The sequence below is a fragment of the Protopterus annectens genome, chromosome 7.part0 (genome assembly GCF_019279795.1).
Source record: "Protopterus annectens isolate FY-2018-M chromosome 7.part0, PAN1.0, whole genome shotgun sequence".
Taxonomy (NCBI): domain Eukaryota; kingdom Metazoa; phylum Chordata; order Ceratodontiformes; family Protopteridae; genus Protopterus; species Protopterus annectens.
Window position 1 is genome coordinate 38,017,543 of NC_056739.1, and position 18,848 is coordinate 38,036,390.

The 18,848-nt window shown below is 41.6% G+C and overlaps 1 protein-coding gene across 1 annotated transcript in view; it reads right to left on the minus strand.

Moving 5' to 3' along the window:
- The window catches only part of SARS1 (seryl-tRNA synthetase 1), a 423,834-nt gene extending 406,313 nt beyond the window's left edge, over positions 1-17,521 (minus strand). The window contains exons 1-2 of the mRNA XM_044076473.1: positions 17,232-17,521; positions 1,901-1,971 (exon numbers count right to left, since the gene is read on the minus strand). Of these exons, the coding sequence (XP_043932408.1) occupies positions 1,901-1,971; positions 17,232-17,367 (207 nt within the window). The 5' untranslated portion in view covers positions 17,368-17,521. The remainder of the gene's footprint in view (positions 1-1,900; positions 1,972-17,231) is intronic.
- Between the last annotated feature and the right edge of the window lie 1,327 nt (positions 17,522-18,848).

An 18,848-nucleotide genomic window follows, 5' to 3' on the forward strand; every position in this document is an offset into this window, starting at 1 on the left:
AGGGGCCACTACGGTCAACACAGGAAGAAAATGCCAATGATCAACCCCAAGTTAATTAATGCCATTCAACTTGAAAGGAAATAAAAAACCCTGTGTGGCTTGTGAAAGAATGGATAAGACTATTATACTGGAATTAACTGGAAACAACTGTAATGAAAGTCTTTATTTGTTAATTACCCAAACTTGTGCTGAACAGGTGCCAGTCTCTCCTTTATGGGCCAAGTCTTTTTATACTTTCACTATAAAGTCTGCAAACACTGTAGTTCGGTTAATAATGCTTTATTAGACGTTAACAATATCCAAATACTGGCTTCAATAAAAGTGCTGATAAACACTAGCAGTCTGTAGAAATTCTAAACAACATCAATGCTAATAAATATATCCGTTTTGGCATGTATATTCTGATTCTCCTGAATAATACCAAACTGAAACAATCTTTTCCTCCTGAATAGTACGGATATTTGACCAGACTTCTGTACTTCGGCTCGAGTGTCTGTACTGTAAAGACCCTTTTACATATCAGTCCAAAAGCTAACTTACTGACTTCACTGACCATGTCTGAAGTATAGCCCAATAATACCAAAACCCTGTAATGTTTTATACACCTCCTTAGCCTTAGTTTCCAAGCCTCGTCTTGTGTGTGCCTCACATCTATTCTTTATCTAGCATTCCATTGCAAGTACACAACTTTCCCTTGAGAAAGGGACATTCTGTAGCTCTCCCGGAGAATGGTTACTACTGCACATCTCATGCTTAGCCAGCAAGATTCTTTTTTTTTCTAATAAACCATCTTTCCCTGAAACTGAATGTGTACTTGAAAACAAAAGTCAGACTCTATATTTTTAGGCTTATTATTCTATTTTAACATACTACAGCGAACCACTAAGAATACCCTCCCTCTAACAACTTGTTAAACAAGATGGTGGGATTCAGAAGACTCCATAGATACGGAGACTTCACAGCACACTGGTATAAACACATCAGGAGTACTTGTTATAGTACTTGGGGGGGGGGGGGGGCACTTAAGCAAAGAGAAATGAAGCTAACAAAAAGTGTAGTACAGGTACCAAAATTACGAGGGGAATGGTAGGTCTACCTTAAGAGCAGAGAAACCTGAAAGGTGAGCACAGAGTATTAGAGCAAAAAGCTGCGATTGGATTTGGATACACAGAACTGTCTGGGGGAGGGGAAGAGAGGTGAAAAAGGCCAGAAAGGTTAAAGGTAATATAGGTGGCAAAAAGAACAGGGATTAAGTCGGGCCTGGTAAAGTACTATTTTACAAAGGAGCAGTGAGACCTTAGAACGCACTGCTAGAGGTGCGGGTACTCTATAAATCAGAGGGGTTCAAAAAGGAACACAGGAAAGAGCAAGAAAGGATGGAGCTTAGGTAGGGAAGCAGCAACTGCGATGGAGGGAGCTACAGTAAGCAGTTTATTGGGGACAGTGAGGATGGGGCATACACCTCTCCCCAAATATATGCTGCATAATACCTCAGCATTTTTTTACTCCACTTTTCAGCAATTCTTGACATTAGTCAGCAAATCCTGCAGGTGGAAAAAAAAATCCACTGTTGACTTGCACAGAGCATGAGAAAAGTACTTGAAGTTGTTAAGCAAACTCCAGCTATGAGTGCACTGAGTAAACAAAGCAACTCAACACAGCTACCACACCAAAAATATTTAGATCAATGCACATCCCCCCTAACACCAGAAGTATTTAGATCAATGCACATCCCCCCTAACACCAGAAGTATTTAGATCAATGCACATCCCCCCTAACACCAGAAGTATTTAGATCAATGCACATCCCCCCTAACACCAGAAGTATTTAGATCAATGCACATCCCCCCTAACACCAGAAGTATTTAGATCAATGCACATATTCCCCTAAAACTTCTCACCTTCACTTTCTCTCCTATGGTTTTGCTGCATAGGTTCTTGAGTTTGTTGAAGTTGTCCACACGAAATCGACCTGCAATTAAAATTTAAAAAAGGCAGGCTGAAGTTTTATTAAGAAAAGAAAGTCAAATGTACATCAAAATATTAGGCTAATCACCACCTACACAGAAAAGGAACTGGAAAATGTCAAAACTTCTTTACACGAAAGATGTGAAGGAGGAGCCACACAGGTATGCAAATGCATTGTCACCTTCTGCTGTAAAACTCAACATCTAAAACATTTCTGTAGTGAGATGAGGCCCGGTCTACATCTAAAATAAACCAAAATGAATACAATACCTCATATGACCACTTCCTTAAGTCTTTATACACTCATCCATGTTTTAAACCACGTTACAGATCTGCTAACCTACATCTCAAACATCGGATCTGCTTTTACTCTGACAGCCCTTAGTCATAGTTAAGATGGAGTCTTGCACTACAGTAGAATGTAACTACTGTTAAGCACCCCTTAAATCCCTGCTAAAATCTGGCCTCATGCTAGGCACCAAGAGCCAACAGTTTCAGCCACCATCAACAACGGCTGAAGTTAAAACAGCTTTGCTTATGCCTCCAGCCCGACTCTGTAAAGAGTCAGAGTTTCTCAATATTGTCCCGTCACTTAAACTTATTTGATTGTCTAGTTATGAGTGAGGATTACATTTCTAGTTATGACTGAGGATTACATGTCTAGTTATGACTGAGGATTACATGTCTAGTTATGGCTGAGGATTACATGTCTAGTTATGGCTGAGGATTACATGTCTAGTTATGACTGAGGATTACATGTCTAGTTATGGCTGAGGATTACATGTCTAGTTATGGCTGAGGATTACATGTCTAGTTATGACTGAGGATTACATGTCTAGTTATGACTGAGGATTACATGTCTAGTTATGACTGAGGATTACATGTCTAGTTATGACTGAGGATTACATGTCTAGTTATGACTGAGGATTACATGTCTAGTTATGACTGAGGATTACATGTCTAGTTATGACTGAGGATTACATGTCTAGTTATGACTGAGGATTACATGTCTAGTTATGACTGAGGATTACATGTCTAGTTATGACTGAGGATTACATGTCTAGTTATGACTGAGGATTACATGTCTAGTTATGACTGAGGATTACATGTCTAGTTATGACTGAGGATTACATGTCTAGTTATGACTGAGGATTACATTTCTAGTTATGACTGAGGATTACATTTCTAGTTATGACTGAGGATTACATTTCTAGTTATGACTGAGGATTACATTTCTAGTTATGACTGAGGATTACATTTCTAGTTATGACTGAGGATTACATTTCAAAATGCCAGAATTACTGCTTAATATGCATTTTACACAGAAGTATGAAATCCAACCTGTTGTGCTGATTTAGTCATGGAAACCTCTGTCTGTTATCATTGCAATGACTTGCATCCATGATTCTTTTCATTCATTTGTTCACGAGCCATCTAAGGTGGATTAACTCAAAGTGGATGGAGATGTGCACATGTGTGCGTACCTATGAATAAGGGTCTGCCTCTGCTTCTGAATGTGTGCGTTTACGGCACTGAATAGTTCCATAACTTCTGGATGTAGAAAACTTCCTCCAACAACAATTACCTATGGCACAGCAAGCCTGAAACATTAGACGGGGAACGAGTTTACGTCTAAATGAATAGTCATTTGAAAAAATACAAAACAATTTGACAGCTATCCCACAGCCCATTCTCCAGGAGCAATAATGTCCTCCCGGGGGGGGGGGGTGTTATATGGGGAAAGAATGCCTCCCCCTTCCAGGGATGCAGAAAAATTATATCCCCAACAACACGCACCCAGTCAGCCACTGCTTGATTTAAAACTAACAAGAAAGTAAGTGTCTCAGATACCATTATAGATTCCAAACACTAAACAAAAATTCCTAAGGTTTTGGATGAACCGCTTACTTTCTAAATGCTTGCAAGAGTAACAGCACATTACTTTAAACCATCTCACATATAATTCAAGAGCAACTCTGGCCAGATGTTCTTAATCACATGCTTGAATAGGACTGTCTTCGAAAGAGCCTTAAATTACAGTTACCACAAAACTGACTAAAGCAAATTATTTACCCTACAATGGTACATGCCCACTCTGTTATATCATATTCATGTAAGCTACTCGTGTTGAGTTTTATTATGGAGAAAATTGTTAAATCATAGTTACAAGTGGTCTGTGCAAGATGGTGTCGCTGTTTACCCCCCCCCCCCGCTTTTTGCTCCGACTGCATTCTCCCACCAAAAAAGCGAGGTTCTAACTGATCTGTGTTTGAAAAAGCTATAATTGCATTTTACAGTTGTGCTTTTAAAAAAAACATTTAAGTCGTTTTTGTATTGTTTAATTGTTTTAGGCTATACACTCAAGTGTACTAGCCTATTTACAGTGTTTTCTGTGTGATTTTCTGTTACCTTCTGCAAAAAAATCAAAAAAACAAAAAAAAATATTCTCTTTCCCGCCTTTACTGAACTAGATTAGTCCAGATTTCAGGCTTTGCTGAATTCCGGACTGTGGCATAGGTTCCTGTGTTGCCTATATCCTTACTTGGATAGGAGGAAGCTTCTCTGTTCACCAGTGAGAGTGTGGAGCTTTGAGCAGCCTATCTGTCCCTGGAGGAGTGGTCTCAGCCCACTAGTAGCTTATTGGCCGTTTTGGGTCAATTCCTACCCCTTTCCGTTTCCCTGCTTTAAAACCCACATTTGCGCACCGTGCAGCATCGGGCAGTGCCACTTAAACCGGTTTAAACTATTCCCGGCTCCACAAACTGTACTCTTCACTTTTTCCCTTAGAACTGTTCTAACTCTCAAATTAAGCACTCTATTTTCCTTCTAAAGCCCTGCACTTGCTCAAATCCTGTAAGTAAACACTAACAAACTAAAGCACTACACTCTCTTATACTCTTTATAAGTACTTGGCTCCCTATTGGTTCTTTCTGATCAGTCAATAAGTAGTTCCCTATATTATTCAGGCATGTCCAAAGGTCAGTTTCAGGTTTACTCTCCAGTCCAGCTGGTGAATCTGGGAATATTGAGGCAATGTTACAATTGCCTTATGTACACAGATCACCCTCTCCTCCTCCCAACAAGCTCAAATATATGTGAGAGATGCAACTATACAGCCAAACTGGAGGCTGAGCTCTCTCAACCCAAGACCACTCACACCACAAATCCAGTCTCACATAGACCTATCGCATCAGCAAACCAAACACATAAACATACTAGGAGGCTCTAAATAAAAATCTGCCAAAGCAGCAGAGACCTCCAAAGCAGACATCCAAGCAACCGCTACCCCACAACAATACCCATGAATCACATATTTCGCAAAGTCAGTGTGCCACACAGTCACAGCCCTTAAAGCTAAACAACACACCAAATACACTTGTGATAGGTGACTATTGTCAGACACACTGACATCCCACTCACCAGACTGAACAAGGAGAAGGTCACTGTAAGCTGCCTGTCGGGTGTCAGGATCTATCTGCCACATAACACAAGCACTCAGGTCACTCCAAAGCAAGTACAAATATGACTCCGTCATTGTCCATGCTGGTGTGAATGACCTGAGACCTACCTCCCTAGACTATATGAAAAGAGACATAGAGGAGCTCTCTGATCATGTAACCCAGGCCAGTATGACCCTGACCTTGAATAGCATCTTGCCCTCACCAAGAATGATGCCACAGTATAAAGACAAAATGATAAATTTTAACAATTGGCTAAAGTATTGGTGTCAGTCAAAGGGGATCCAGTGTCTGTCAGCCTGGGATGACATGCTCGACAAGCCACATTGCTTCGCTAGGGACAGCTTGCACCCGTCACCCCTGGGCTTTCGAATACTGGCTAAGGCTCTTGCTACCCCCATAGTGCCTTTTTTAGGCAAGGCTCAAAAGACAAACCCACCTCCATAGACAACACAAGGAAAAAAAACTAAGGGTAATGCTACTCAACGCCAGAAGTCTAAACCTCAAGATGCACACACTTGAGGCTCTCCTCAGTATGGAGAATACCTATATCTGTGCAGTAACAGAAACCTGGTTCAAGGCTCCCGGGAGCACCCCAGCACTACCAGGTTATAACTCATACCATGCTTTTCGGCCCCAAAACCCGGACCGAAACACAAAAGGAGGGGGGAGTATCCACATTCAAAGATACCCACACCTCCAGGTTAGTGGCACTGCACGAAGCATCGGAGACCATCCATGTGCAACTAACAGTGGGCAAAACTGCCTTTCAGTTTATAGCCTGCTACAGATCACCCTCCCAATCTCAGGAACTCCACTCAGCTTTCCTGAGAACATTGGAGAATATGAAGGTCTCTCCAAACACCATAATATTGGGTGACTTCAACTACCCAAACATTGATTGGGAAAACTACTCAAGCCCCAACACCCTTGCCCAACGGTTCCTAGAATTTATAAATTCAAACGCTATGGAACAACTGGTCACCACTCCCACAAGAGGGGACAACATATTGGACCTGGTCATCACCAACATGGGGACTCTATGTTCCACACCAGAGGTAAACCCCTCATTGGTAAGATCAGACCATAAACTAATCTCACTGGACATCCATATCCCGGTCCCCACCCCCAGCTAAGGAAACCACTGTGAAAAATTTCTCAAAAGCAAACTTCACACTTCTCAAAACCGAGGTGGAATCCTTCAAAGCCCCCGGGCCAGTGGAAAACACTAACCGAACCACAGAATCCTTTACAAACGCATTCTATGAGCACCTACAGGAATGCATGGATCGTGCTATCCCAAATAAAACCAAGACTCACTCCTCCAAAAGCAGGAGACCTGTCTGGTGGACCCCGGCCATAAATAAGCTATACAACAGAAGGAAGAAGCTACTACATGACAGAGCAAAATCCCAAAAAGGGAAGGCATCTCTGATCAGTACTAGCAAGAAACTACGATCCCTCATAAAATCATCAAAGGTCAGCTTTGAAAGAAAAATTGCCCAAGACACTAAAGATAATCACAAGGCCTTCTTTAGTTATGTCAGAAATCTGGGTGGCAACTCCCAGATATGCTCTGAGTTAGTGCAAAATGGCAAAAAATACACCAAACCCACAGACATTGCCAACATCCTGGCAGACAGGTTCAGTGCAAACTTCTCCCCCCCTTCCCCCCCAAAAGAGTAAATGTCTATTCAACAGAATGTAGCCTCCCAGACATCACAGATGCACAGGTGAAAGCTGCCCTCTCCAAAGCAAAAAAAAAAAAACAGCATCAATGGGACCGGATGGTGTCCCAGGCTGTGTCTTACACGAGTTTCAAGAAGAACTGAACTCTCACATAAAATCACTGTTCAAACTTAGCCTTACTACAGGATATGTACCCAAAGAATGGCGTACAGCAACAGTGGTCCCGCTCCACAAAGGTGGTGCCACAACGGACCCCGGGAACTATCGCCCTATAAGCCTGACTAGTCTGGTCTGCAAAGCTATAGAGCGTATCATCATGGAACTCAAACAAAGACATTGGGAACCTCCAGACACTGGACCCTACCCAATTTGGCTTTGTTAAGGGCAGATCTTGCCTCTTAAACCTAGTTGACTTCTTTGAAACAGTTACCAAGGCCATAGATGAGGGGAAGGTAGTCCACACAGCCTACCTGGACCTCGCAAAAGCCTTTGACACAATACCCCACTCGGGCATCATAAATAAGCTTACCAGCTTAAATATCAACCCCTATGTCACAAGATGGATTGCAAACTGGCTCAGGGATAGAACCCACATGGTCAGAATTGCAGGTGCCATGTCAGACTCTAAACCAGTTACAAGTGGCGTCCCACAAGGCTCAGTCCTGGGACCTCTCTTGTTCGGTATATACTTCTCTGAGGTACAGGCTAACACGGGAGGACTATGGCTGACCAAGTTCACAGATGACTGCAAACTGGGAGCCATAATCGACTCTCCGGCTGACACAAGCATCCTCCAAAAGGGTCTCACAGCGACGGATACCTGGTGCCAGAGCCACGGCCTCAAGCTAAATGCCAAAAAGTGCATAGTCATCCCCTTTGGGAAAAATAAAGTGCCCACAAATTAACACATAGGTGGTAATCCATTAAGTACGGAAGAAGTAATTAGGGATTTGGGGACCCAAGTAGATAGTAATCTCTCCTTTGACAATCACGTTGCCAAAGTGGTTAGAAAGACCTTCTATATAGCCCACCTTATCACGAAAGGGTTCACATCTAGATCGAGAGGTCACTGTGCCCCTCTACTCATCAGGCCCATAATTGAATACAATGCCCCATTTAGGATGTACCTTACCTGACACCTGCAGCAACTGGAAAGACCCAAAAAGCACCTCTCCAAGAGGATTGTGGGCCTCAAAGAGATGCCCTATGCAGTTCAGCTAAAGAAACTCCAGCTCTACTCAGTTGCTTACCACCTACTCAGAGGCGATCTATGCCTGACATATAAAGCCATGTCCAACCCAGAATTAATGGACATGCTCCATCGCAGGAAATCCAAATCTCTTAGAGCTACATGCTCCAGGGACTTAAACCTCAGCACAGCAATAAATAGGACATGCTGGAGGGACAGATTCATATCCCAGAGGCTCCCCTCATTCTGGAACAAAATCCCAATTCATGTTAGGCAGAGCCCCTCACTGACCCTCTTCAAGAGAAATCTTGACGAGTGGATGGGAGATCGTAAGTTTACCCCTGGGATCTCTTCTGTGTGTCCCTGCTAAACATAGGCACAGTAAACTAACCTTAAAGGGCTATCTTCTGTGACCTACTATACAGAGGTACAGTCAACTAATCTAAAAGGGAGGCGAAAGCCAAACACACTCTGGCTAGGCTTATAAATGCCCTAGGGCAGATAGCCTAGCATCTACCTATGAACCTAGGAACCCCCCCCCCGCTCCACTGTAGTGCAACTGTGGATTTGGTATGCAAAGGTATTTATTTAAAATCATGTGCCAGTCTCTGCCTGGGAATACAGAGAAAATCTAAACATTTACTGAAACACAACAAGAGTATTAACAACACGCATCTATAAAACACCAGTATAATCTAGTAAAATGTATACGGTATCTACAAGTACAATACACTTTATTTACAAAAAATTTCACGTAGAAAACGAGGCGTCTCTGTGGCAATTCCAGCTGTGCGTCGTCTTAAGTGGGAATGACAGAATGGCAGAGTGTGGAGTGAAGGATACCAGCAGAGGGTGTGAGCAGTTGTCTCTGTGACAACTCCAGCTGTGCACTGTCTTAAGTGGGAATGACAGAATGGAGTGAAGGATACCAGCAGTGGTTGGAGCAGTTGGATTCTGAGTGAGAGGAGATGATGTGTGCAACAGAATGTACCAGAGAGAGAAATAAGCGAAATACTATGATCGTAGGTCAGGTTAGGCGATACTGCTTAACAAGCGGCAGTGATGTACTGCTGATGACAGGACATCAGCTATTTGTTGATTCCTAAACTTTGGTAAAGTGAGGTTTCTTATTTGTGAGTGAACATTTTCCTACAGTTTTGGACATATCACAGAAAATGGTGATCTGTACAACGGAGTGGTTGTGCTTTCTCAGACTGTAACAGGAAAGTTATCAAATTAGTTTACTGCTAGGGGACTGAAAAGTCTAGTTGAGTTTCGAGTTTGAATCTTTGGAATTTTAGAAGGTCAACCTTTTGTTGATCATGGAACCATTTTGCTTTTTATTTTCCAGTGTTTGACAGTGGTGCTCATTTTTAGGGAGCTGGGTAGCAAATTTAAAAATGTTATTGGTTATTTTATGAATCAGTGTGGCATTTGCTTTTGATGTTGAAACGACGAGGAAGATGTAGTTAAATTGGGAGAAAGGAATCCCTTTGTCTATGGCTGTTCTGGAGGCTTTTAGTAAGGAAGGGTGAGATCTTACTGGTCCAAACTAGGAGAGTGTTGACCTTTTGTCCCCCGTAGGTCATCACTGTGGAAGGCAAGTTAACGGAGAGGGATCAAGCTAAATGCTGAGGTATTTTGAGATAGAAGCTTTTGTTGGAAATCCAGGTGATTAAGGATATGATATCTGTGTGCAGGTCTGACTGGAGATTGGGTACTGACTTGTCAGTGTGAAATGGGAGGGGGGTATGGGGACAAACTCCCTCATTAAAAACGTTTGTTCTGTTTTTGAGAAGTTTTCTAGACATGCTTTTGACCTTGAAACAAAGGTCAATTTAGCACGACTCATTCTTGAATTATTTTAATTTTACATTTGTTTACTGGAAAGTCCAACTGGACACAGTTTCCATTTAGAAAGTAAGAGGTAACAGCAGCTTATACTAGAATATATAGTGTTCCACTTACAGACATTTCAGCAATTAGACAAACTTACAGGAATACAAGGATAACAACATATAATCAGTATGCATAGAGTTCCAGTTACAGACATTTCAGCAGTTGTAACAAATGTACATGATACTATACTGATAGGAGACAATACAAACGTAAAAGGCAATACACTGCATTCCCTGGGAACAAAAGCCCAATCTTAGCTGAAACTGCTACAGTTGCAGTTGGATTAATCGCGAGGGTTATACTTGTACAGTTGCAGTTGGATTAATCGCGAGGGTTATACTTGCACAGTTGCAGTTGGATTAATCGCGAGGGTTATACTTGTACAGTTGCAGTTGGATTAATCGCGAGGGTTATACTTGCACAGTTGCAGTTGGATTAATCGCGAGGGTTATACTTGTACAGTTGCAGTTGGATTAATCGCGAGGGTTATACTTGTACAGTTGCAGTTGGATTAATCGCGAGGGTTATACTTGTACAGTTGCAGTTGGATTAATCGCGAGGGTTATACTTGTACAGTTGCAGTTGGATTAATCGCGAGGGTTATACTTGTACAGTTGCAGTTGGATTAATCGCGAGGGTTATACTTGTACAGTTGCAGTTGGATTAATCGCGAGGGTTATACTTGTACAGTTGCAGTTGGATTAATCGCGAGGGTTATACCTGTACAGTTGCAGTTGGATTAATCGCGAGGGTTATACCTGTACAGTTGCAGTTGGATTAATCGCGAGGGTTATACCTGTACAGTTGCAGTTGGATTAATCGCGAGGGTTATACCTGTACAGTTGCAGTTGGATTAATCGTGAGGGTTATACCTGTACAGTTGCAGTTGGATTAATCGCGAGGGTTATACCTGTACAGTTGCAGTTGGATTAATCGCGAGGGTTATACCTGTACAGTTGCAGTTGGATTAATCGCGAGGGTTATACCTGTACAGTTGCAGTTGGATTAATCGCGAGGGTTATACCTGTACAGTTGCAGTTGGATTAATCGCGAGGGTTATACCTGTACAGTTGCAGTTGGATTAATCGCGAGGGTTATACCTGTACAGTTGCAGTTGGATTAATCGCGAGGGTTATACCTGTACAGTTGCAGTTGGATTAATCGCGAGGGTTATACCTGTACAGTTGCAGTTGGATTAATCGCGAGGGTTATACCTGTACAGTTGCAGTTGGATTAATCGCGAGGGTTATACCTGTACAGTTGCAGTTGGATTAATCGCGAGGGTTATACCTGTACAGTTGCAGTTGGATTAATCGCGAGGGTTATACCTGTACAGTTGCAGTTGGATTAATCGAGAGGGTTATACCTGTACAGTTGCAGTTGGATTAATCGAGAGGGTTATACCTGTACAGTTGCAGTTGGATTAATCGCGAGGGTTATACCTGTACAGTTGCAGTTGGATTAATCGAGAGGGTTATACCTGTACAGTTGCAGTTGGATTAATCGAGAGGGTTATACCTGTACAGTTGCAGTTGGATTAATCGCGAGGGTTATACCTGTACAGTTGCAGTTGGATTAATCGAGAGGGTTATACCTGTACAGTTGCAGTTGGATTAATCGAGAGGGTTATACCTGTACAGTTGCAGTTGGATTAATCGAGAGGGTTATACTTGTACAGTTGCAGTTGGATTAATCGAGAGGGCTATACTTGTACAGTAGTTGTTACACGTGTGACTAAAAAGAATAAGGGGATTATAAACTTAACAGAGGAGCTCAATATCTTCAGATATTTAAATAAAGAGTGTGGAAGACTGTTTAGGAAGTCAGGAAAGCCTATTCAGGGGAGTTGCAAGAACACAGCCAGGTGCCCACTAGGTGTGAATCTCTCAAATAAATGTAGTTAAACCTCCTGCATCTTAACTAACATCATACAACCGTAACAAAAACAAGTGAAATGCTCATCCCTGCAAACGTCACTTTTATTAGGATTCTTTACCTTTACATTAGTATCTGTCCCAGCAAACGACATTTTGTATTATACTCTCTAATCCTTAACAGACCACAATTTCAATTAGCTCTAGGAAGGGGAAAAATTACTCAGAAAGATTGCCCCCACAAACTGGAACAGTCTACACACAGAATCAAGAAACAAAGACAAAACAGTTGTGTACAATTCACAGCAAAGCTTCTATCACACTTCCAAAGAATCTTATGCTCAAGTTTGTCCTTCATTGCCATCATCTGTACTGTTAGAAAAAGTCTCACTAGAAATGCTGGAAAGAGTATAACGTACATGCAGTGCAGGTATGACTTAATCCCCTGAGATGTGTAAATTCAGCAGGTGTCAAGGAAAGTTTGTGAATCACATCATGTTGATTGGCAGAACTGCATACATACTGCATCCTGCCTAAAAGTGATCCAGCTGACAGCATCATTATTGCAAAACCAATCCCCCCAGTACCTTTTACATACTTAAAGATGCCCATGGATGTATTTTATGGGTGACTAACACGTTAATGTGAGGATTTTGCATTAAATATGTGATGAGACTTAATGAACACTCTCGATTACTGCTACAATAGCTGTCTTAACAGCTCTGCCCTTCAGCCCACACTGAAGTTGAAAACGGTCCTTGGACCAGCCTACTCACCTGATTAACAACTAAACAAGTATGCAGGCCCCAAGGACACCTCTGGTACAATGTTGAAAAGTAATCAAAGTCAACATAAAGCAACATTCCCCTGTCAAACCCTTATCATCAACTACTTTTGTTAACTTTTAAAAGAACATCACAAGACTGAAAGTGTAACATCTCCTCTTAGCAGATCCATACTGTTCTGCATCTTACAGCTTGGATTCAGACATCACCTGGATTGTTCCCATGAGTTTAGATACAACAGCGGTCAAGTTAAGCACTCTAAGACTCTTCAACAGTGCTGCAAAAACTCTGTTACCTTTTCAAAAGGCAAACTGGCAGCTATGAGGAGTAAGCAGTAACAGATAAACACATTTAAATTAAGCTGTAATCAATCACAACAGTTGGGAGTGTACCAGGCTCAGTAGCTGTTGGTCGCTCTCTGTATAATCAATCACAACAGTTGGGAGTGTACCAGGCTCAGTAGCTGTTGGCCGCTCTCTGTATAATCAATCACAACAGTTGGGAGTGTACCAGGCTCAGTAGCTGTTGGCCGCTCTCTGTATAATCAATCACAACAGTTGGGAGTGTACCAGGCTCAGTAGCTGTTGGCTGCTTTCTGTGTAGAATGTTAAGATGGACCCATCTAACTCCTGTCCTAGTTTCTTGGAGATATGCAAATAAACATTACTTTTAGTTTTCTTGAATGGCATTCACTTTTGTAGAAACTTTAAAAAAGTGTTTAGAGACACATGCAGAGAAATTAAAGGAGGAGCAGGTTAAAAAGTGGACAGCAACTACCTCAGGTGAAAGGGTAAAGTATCTTACAGTCTTGGTAATGCCAAATCTCTCAACCTACACCTCACATCCTCATATGGGGTCACGGGTTTTTGGGCCGTGACCAGGAAATTGACAGAGGTAGTAGAAATAAGATCTTTTGCAGGGTAGTAGACTGTCACACTGTCAGACAGTGAAGAGATTAGCAGTCTTGTTTGGATGCCCTGTGATGATATCCTCTGGCACCTGCCCTATGAGGTGTACCAGTTAAAGCCCAGTGCGAGAAGGATCCCAGGCAGATGCAGCCTGCCTGAGAGTACCTGTATATTCTACAGGGTTAACTAAAGACTGATTTATTCTGCTCAGATTACCAGTACCACCAACTGTGCCAGGCCAGACAGCAGCACCAGTACCGCCGCCTTTGCCGGGCCAGTAAGTAACACTAGTACCGCCACCTTGGCCAGGCAGCAGCACCAGTACCGCCCTCCTTTGCTGGGCCAAGCAGAAGCACCAGTACTGCCTTTGCTGGGCCAGGGACCAGCACCACCACCTTCACCGGGCCAGGCAATTAAAAGATTCTTTTTTATAAGACCCATTGGTTGTCCCTATAAGAAAACATTAATGTCTTATAAAATGGATCTTCACTTTTCTTTCTCCTGCTAAGAGAGTAAAGATAACCCTCATGTCCTTATAACTGAACTTTAAGATATCCAACACTATTAACTCACACTCATTGCTGTGTGGCACCCTCCGACTGTCAGAACACAAACACATCATGACAGACATACAGTCCCACCTGGCTGTGTTCTTACCCTAACATGATGCTAATGGAAAGAGTGACAGCTTAAAAGGCAAAGTACTAAACCGACGGCAAACCCCACATAGTAGTTACTTGTGTCCAAGCAAAGTAAGTCACTTCTGTAATTTGGCCACTGTGGACCCAAGCAACAAACACCACAGTTAAGCAAGACAAAAAAAGTTCTGTAGTGGTATAAATGTAGAAATAATGGTCTGTTTCTTAAAGAAATAGGAAAGAAAAAAAAAAAAAAAAAGAGGAGTACTAATAAAAACTAAAACACTGCAAACAAAATAAAAACAAATGCTATTTAAATGACACTAAATAGTTCATGTAGCACACCCAATACTGAACTGTATGCAAGATAAACTGCCAGATTTAAACACTACCACAATTATAACTCTGCCCCTCTGTAAATTGAAACAGCCCCATCAGCTTGTCACACCACTTCATTCAGTAGTGTCTAGGGGGTTGTCAGTCACATTCAGTAGTGTCTAGGGGGTTGTCAGTCACATTCAGTAGTGTCTAGGGGGTTGTCAGTCACTGACATTAAGAAAAGATGGCCAAAGTTAGGTCTTCCAGCTACTACAGCTGCATGAAGTCACATGACAGGGACAGCAGAATCTTACTGTCCTGATTCTGTCATTTGAGAACAGTACTGCGTTATCTGCAGATTATAATCAGGAATTTAACCCTCCTCAATAATGAAGTATTTAAAAACTGACCACTGATATGGAGCAGCAACACATGCAGCCTTACAGCATTAGACCATTAATAAGAGAAAGCATTTTGTTTAAACTACACAGTGCTTCTTCCCCTTCACGACCTACAAATGCAGTTTTTAAACCGTTAAATCAATAACAGGCTCCTAATAAATTAAAATTCACTAGAAGAAATACAGAAAAGCATTAGAAGTTCGGATTGAGAGTTATGGTTCAGTCTACACCACATTACAGATAGATTGCATCAGCCAGCATGACTGGATCACCACCACCCAGTGGAACAACATACATACTGCATCCTGCCAGAAAGTGATCCACCTGACAGCATCATCACTGCAAAACCAGTTGCACGAGTCGGACCAGAGATGCGTATGGAAGTGTTTTACAACGCAAGGTTACCTGTGCAGTATCACTCTCAAGTGGCGTTTACAATTACAAGCTAATGAAAGTGCCTACGCTGACCCATCAAGTACTGCCAACCTGAACAAGTACTGCAAAGTACTAGCTACAATAACTCAATCACAAGCTATTGCAATGATGTCTGAAGTATATTACCTAAAAACAAAATAAACAATTCACAAAACAAATTGCTTTCTTCTTAATTACCCCCATTTTTCTTTTCCTCTCTTCTAATTCTCCGTTTTCTTCACCCCATTTCTTTTTTTTCTCTTCTGTTTCCTTTCTTCCTTTTACTTTCACCCTCCCCCCTCTTCCTTCTACTAACACTCCCACCTTAATTCATTTATATATGGTTTCTTGTAAATACTGCTATATGTGACAGATCCCAGCTTTTTATTGTGATTAAAGTAGTGTATAAATGTATTTCTTTTACCATTTCAACAGTATGCAAGCACTTCTCATCTATATACTTATTTTACTGCTATTTTTCATTAACTGTAAATGTAACGAGCTTTTCTCTTCAGGTCTCCACTGAAAAAGGGCCCTTGGCTCAGCTGGACCAACCCAGTTAACAAATGATAATATAATATATAATATAATAATAATAACAAGTGTATTGCTGTTCCTCTGACCCAAAGCACACACACACAAATAATTCAAATTGCAGTTAAGGAAAAACCTTACTATAAGGACACACAGCTAAAAAAGCAACAAAAACAACCAGTGTAGCTGGGAGAAAGGAACACCGTAATTATTATAAACAAATTAAAGGTATTTTAAAGTAAGCAGTTTTTATGCGCAGAATGTTGCTCACATTTTTTATTTGCATCATTTATGGATTCTGTATGATTCACCAGTCATTCTGCTGTGTAAAAATCAGTATGACCTGAACAAGAGAATGGGGAAAAGAACAGAAAGGTATGTGATTAAGAAACAGTGGTGTTAGTGACACTGCCAACACCTCTCAACTTCTGGACAAAACCCCAAATCAGGGTCATTTTCTTCATTTTAACTACATCTACTGTAATTCACTGAAGGTTAATATATCTAAAGGTTTTGCATGAATAATAAACTTATGAAACTCGATGTCTGGCAATGACTGTTTGTAATCCTCAGTAATTTACAATAAATCAAAGTTCAGCTGTCTAGTGATCTGTAGGACCATCACACGACCCACAATGTAGGTAACCCACTGACATAACAGATTCAAAGCTAGTTACAGCCCTTGAAGGATAGGGCAAAATTATGCGCTACAAGTATCACCTGCACAACTGTGTACCAAAAATACAAGAAAAATGAAATTGTTGTTTTTGTTAGTTGACTAGTTCTAAATAAAATGAGCTAAGCCAATGTACTAAACAGTTTGAAATAACAAAAACATAAGATGTTGCACATACTAAACAGTACAATTTATGAAATATCTGCATTTCATTAAGGGGATGAGATACTTTAACTATGCTGTCGCCTGACCATGAGATAAATGCATGCCTCTAAAGTGCAGAGGATAAGGGACAGCTGGACACCACCTTGAAGACATGCTGACTGCTGCAAACTGGCTCACTATTTGGCAGGAACTAGGACTGCAGCGGTCTGCACATGCGCTTCAATGCATGCCGGTGTTACTGTGTTAGTAAGTGGGCACCACTTACAGCAGGGTACCTACCCCAACCTATAAATGTCAGTACAGTCAGGGGCCTTACATTTCCGCCATTCCCCGTCTGCTTCTATCAGTCTGTCCACCAGAGACACGTCCTTGAATCTATTTGCTTGGGTCTGCCGTATAAGCTCGGGGTCTCCGCCTTTGTCTGTACGGAATAAATCCAAATCAAGCACCATCTTTGTTTGTCACAATTGTTCCCGCTGGATCCCGTAGAAAATAAAATAGCTGAACTAAATCTACACAAGTAGGAACAAAACAAGGAGCAGCCAAGCTATACACAGACCACAACTAATTACCGGATGTCGTGCACTGCCGGTTACTATGTGTTACATACGCATGCGCATGCACTGTTCCTGCATTGGCGGTCGAACAAAACGTAATCTTTGCGTGCACCAATCATTGGGTAAACTTTTATTCCCGTTTACATGTATTGTTTTTATTCTTTTAATACGTGACCCTCCCTGTCACTCATTTCTTTGTATGTAATTTAATGTTAAGCGCTTTCGGTTTATTGCTAAAGCCGCCCTGGCCTATTTAATGAAAATTATCCCCCCCCCCGATTTGCAGTAGCAAAGTCTGGTCCAACCCCATCAGCTAAGCTAAGTGTCACCGCCTACCGACGCAGCGATTCCGGGTTTTTGTGTGTTTAGGTTTCTACCTGCCTGTGTTGTTATGCAGGTGCTTGCGTGCGTGAACACAGAAATGTTCATAGGTGTGTACTAGGCTAATAGCCCTGGGGCTTTTACAAGCCTAGCCTATGTGATTACCCTGGCATCGTGCCAGCCGAATTCCCAGTGCCTCTGTCCAGTAGAGCCACTGGAGTGATCCCCGGGGTGAATTTTCTATTTCCCATCCAACATCAAGATTTCTCTTGAAGAGGGCCAGTGAGGTGCTTTGCTAACATAGTCAGCCCTTGACCCAGGACCCTGTATACCAGCGACAGCCATCTGAGCATGTGTGTATGTGAGATTTAAAACGAAGAGAGTTGCATACCCACATAGCTTTCAGCTGTCTAGATTTTCGCCTTATATTTTGGTCCGGTTTTTCATAAAATTGCGTCTTTCTGGCAAATTATTAAACACTTAAGTTAGAATATAATGACAGACATTTTTTTCTTTATTTTTGACCTTTGATTCTTCCTTCCCTTGGCTCTAGGGACATGTCCAGCTGGGAATCACCTAATGTCCTTCTCTCTTGCACTCCTCTGGAATTCTCTACCATCTCCTATCCGCATCACCAGCAGTCTCTCCTCATTTTAAAACCTTGCTGCACTCTCACCTAACTTCACAATGGAAGCGCTCCTGTTCTCATCCTACCTAATCCTTCTAATAAACTTCCTACTCTCCTAGAACTAAATATGCCATCACTGCCTGCTTTAATTCCACAACTCTACTGAATTGTTTGACCAACCTACTTAACAGTTACCCTATGCAGCTACTTTTGTGTAAAAAAAATGTTTTTTTTTTCATTATTGCTGTTTTACAGACTATACAGATGCATTCTATCATTGTTAACCTTTTCTTATCATATTTATTTTATATTCCTATGAGATAATCTGTAATGTAAATGTGCAATGTGCACTATGTATTTGTATTTTTCTGGAGCTTTTCTCCCCAGTACTCCATTGAAAACAGGCTCCTTGTGGCCCAATTGGACT